General features: G+C 38.6%; 1 protein-coding gene across 1 annotated transcript; it reads right to left on the bottom strand.

The window, feature by feature from the left end:
• Positions 1-402: 402 nt before the first annotated feature.
• Positions 403-828, bottom strand: LOC138367229 (uncharacterized). Its single transcript, XM_069328634.1, has one exon. The coding sequence runs from the start codon at positions 826-828 to the stop codon at positions 403-405; it is 426 nt and encodes a 141-aa protein (XP_069184735.1).
• Between the last annotated feature and the right edge of the window lie 282 nt (positions 829-1,110).

Below are 1,110 nucleotides of genomic sequence, written 5' to 3' on the forward strand. Positions count from 1 at the left end.
CAGTACAGACCAAGTGCTATGTGGTCGTAATGGCTTATAGTACTGTCTCTTGAGAACTGTCGTACCTCAGTGAACAGTGTTTTGATGATGACCAGACCACACACTAGAAAGTGAAGGAACGACGACGTTTCGGTCCGTCCTGGACTATTCTCAAGTCGATTGTCTTGAGAATGGTCCAGGACGGACCGAAACGTCGTCGTCCCTCCACCTTCTAGTGTGTGGTTTGGTCAAATTACTTTAGCCACGTTATTGTGACTCATCGCCTGCAACAGTGTTTTACTATAGCCAGTTTCTGTGCCTCATTAATACTTTTGTAAATGGGTTATTATTATTATAAAAGTTACTTATTGTTTGATCCACAGTCTGAACAATATCATATTTTACACACACCAAGTTTGAAACTTAACCTCCCATTACACCACCAGTTTGTTTCATAACTTTCTCTATATCCACAATCTGAATTATAACTTTCACTAGACTAACAACATGAATTCTAACTTTTACTAGACTAACAACATGAATCATAACTTTCACTAGACTAACAACATGAATTATAACCTTCCCTAAACTAACAACATGAATTCTAACTTTCACTAGACTAACATGAATCATAACTTTCACTAGACTAACAACATGAATCATAACTTTCACTAGACTAACAACATGAATTATAACCTTCCCTAAACTAACAACATGAATTCTAACTTTCACTAGACTAACAACATGAATCATAACTTTCACTAGACTAACAACATGAATTATAACTTTCACTAAGCTAACAACTGGCCAGGAACAACTCAGGAGGAATAACTTTATCCGTCGAGACATCTTTCCGCTAGAGCAGCCTCACAGGCGACAGCAGGAAGTCAGATTGCGTCCGGCTGGGTTTCAGACACAAGCTGAGGCATCCCCAAAACGAAACACAGAAGATTCTGAGTTACCCAGCAACAAACCTTCGTTAGAGCTGACAAAGCCTAGGGTAAGGTACCGTCACTAGCAACATATGTTGCTACACAACATATGTTGTGTGTGAACTGGTTAGAAGATTAATTTAACTACTTGCATCTTAAGACGTCTCTTACATCGTCTTGAAAACTTAATACAGATGAA

The sequence above is a fragment of the Procambarus clarkii genome, chromosome 21, assembly GCF_040958095.1.
Source record: "Procambarus clarkii isolate CNS0578487 chromosome 21, FALCON_Pclarkii_2.0, whole genome shotgun sequence".
NCBI classification, from domain to species: domain Eukaryota; kingdom Metazoa; phylum Arthropoda; class Malacostraca; order Decapoda; family Cambaridae; genus Procambarus; species Procambarus clarkii.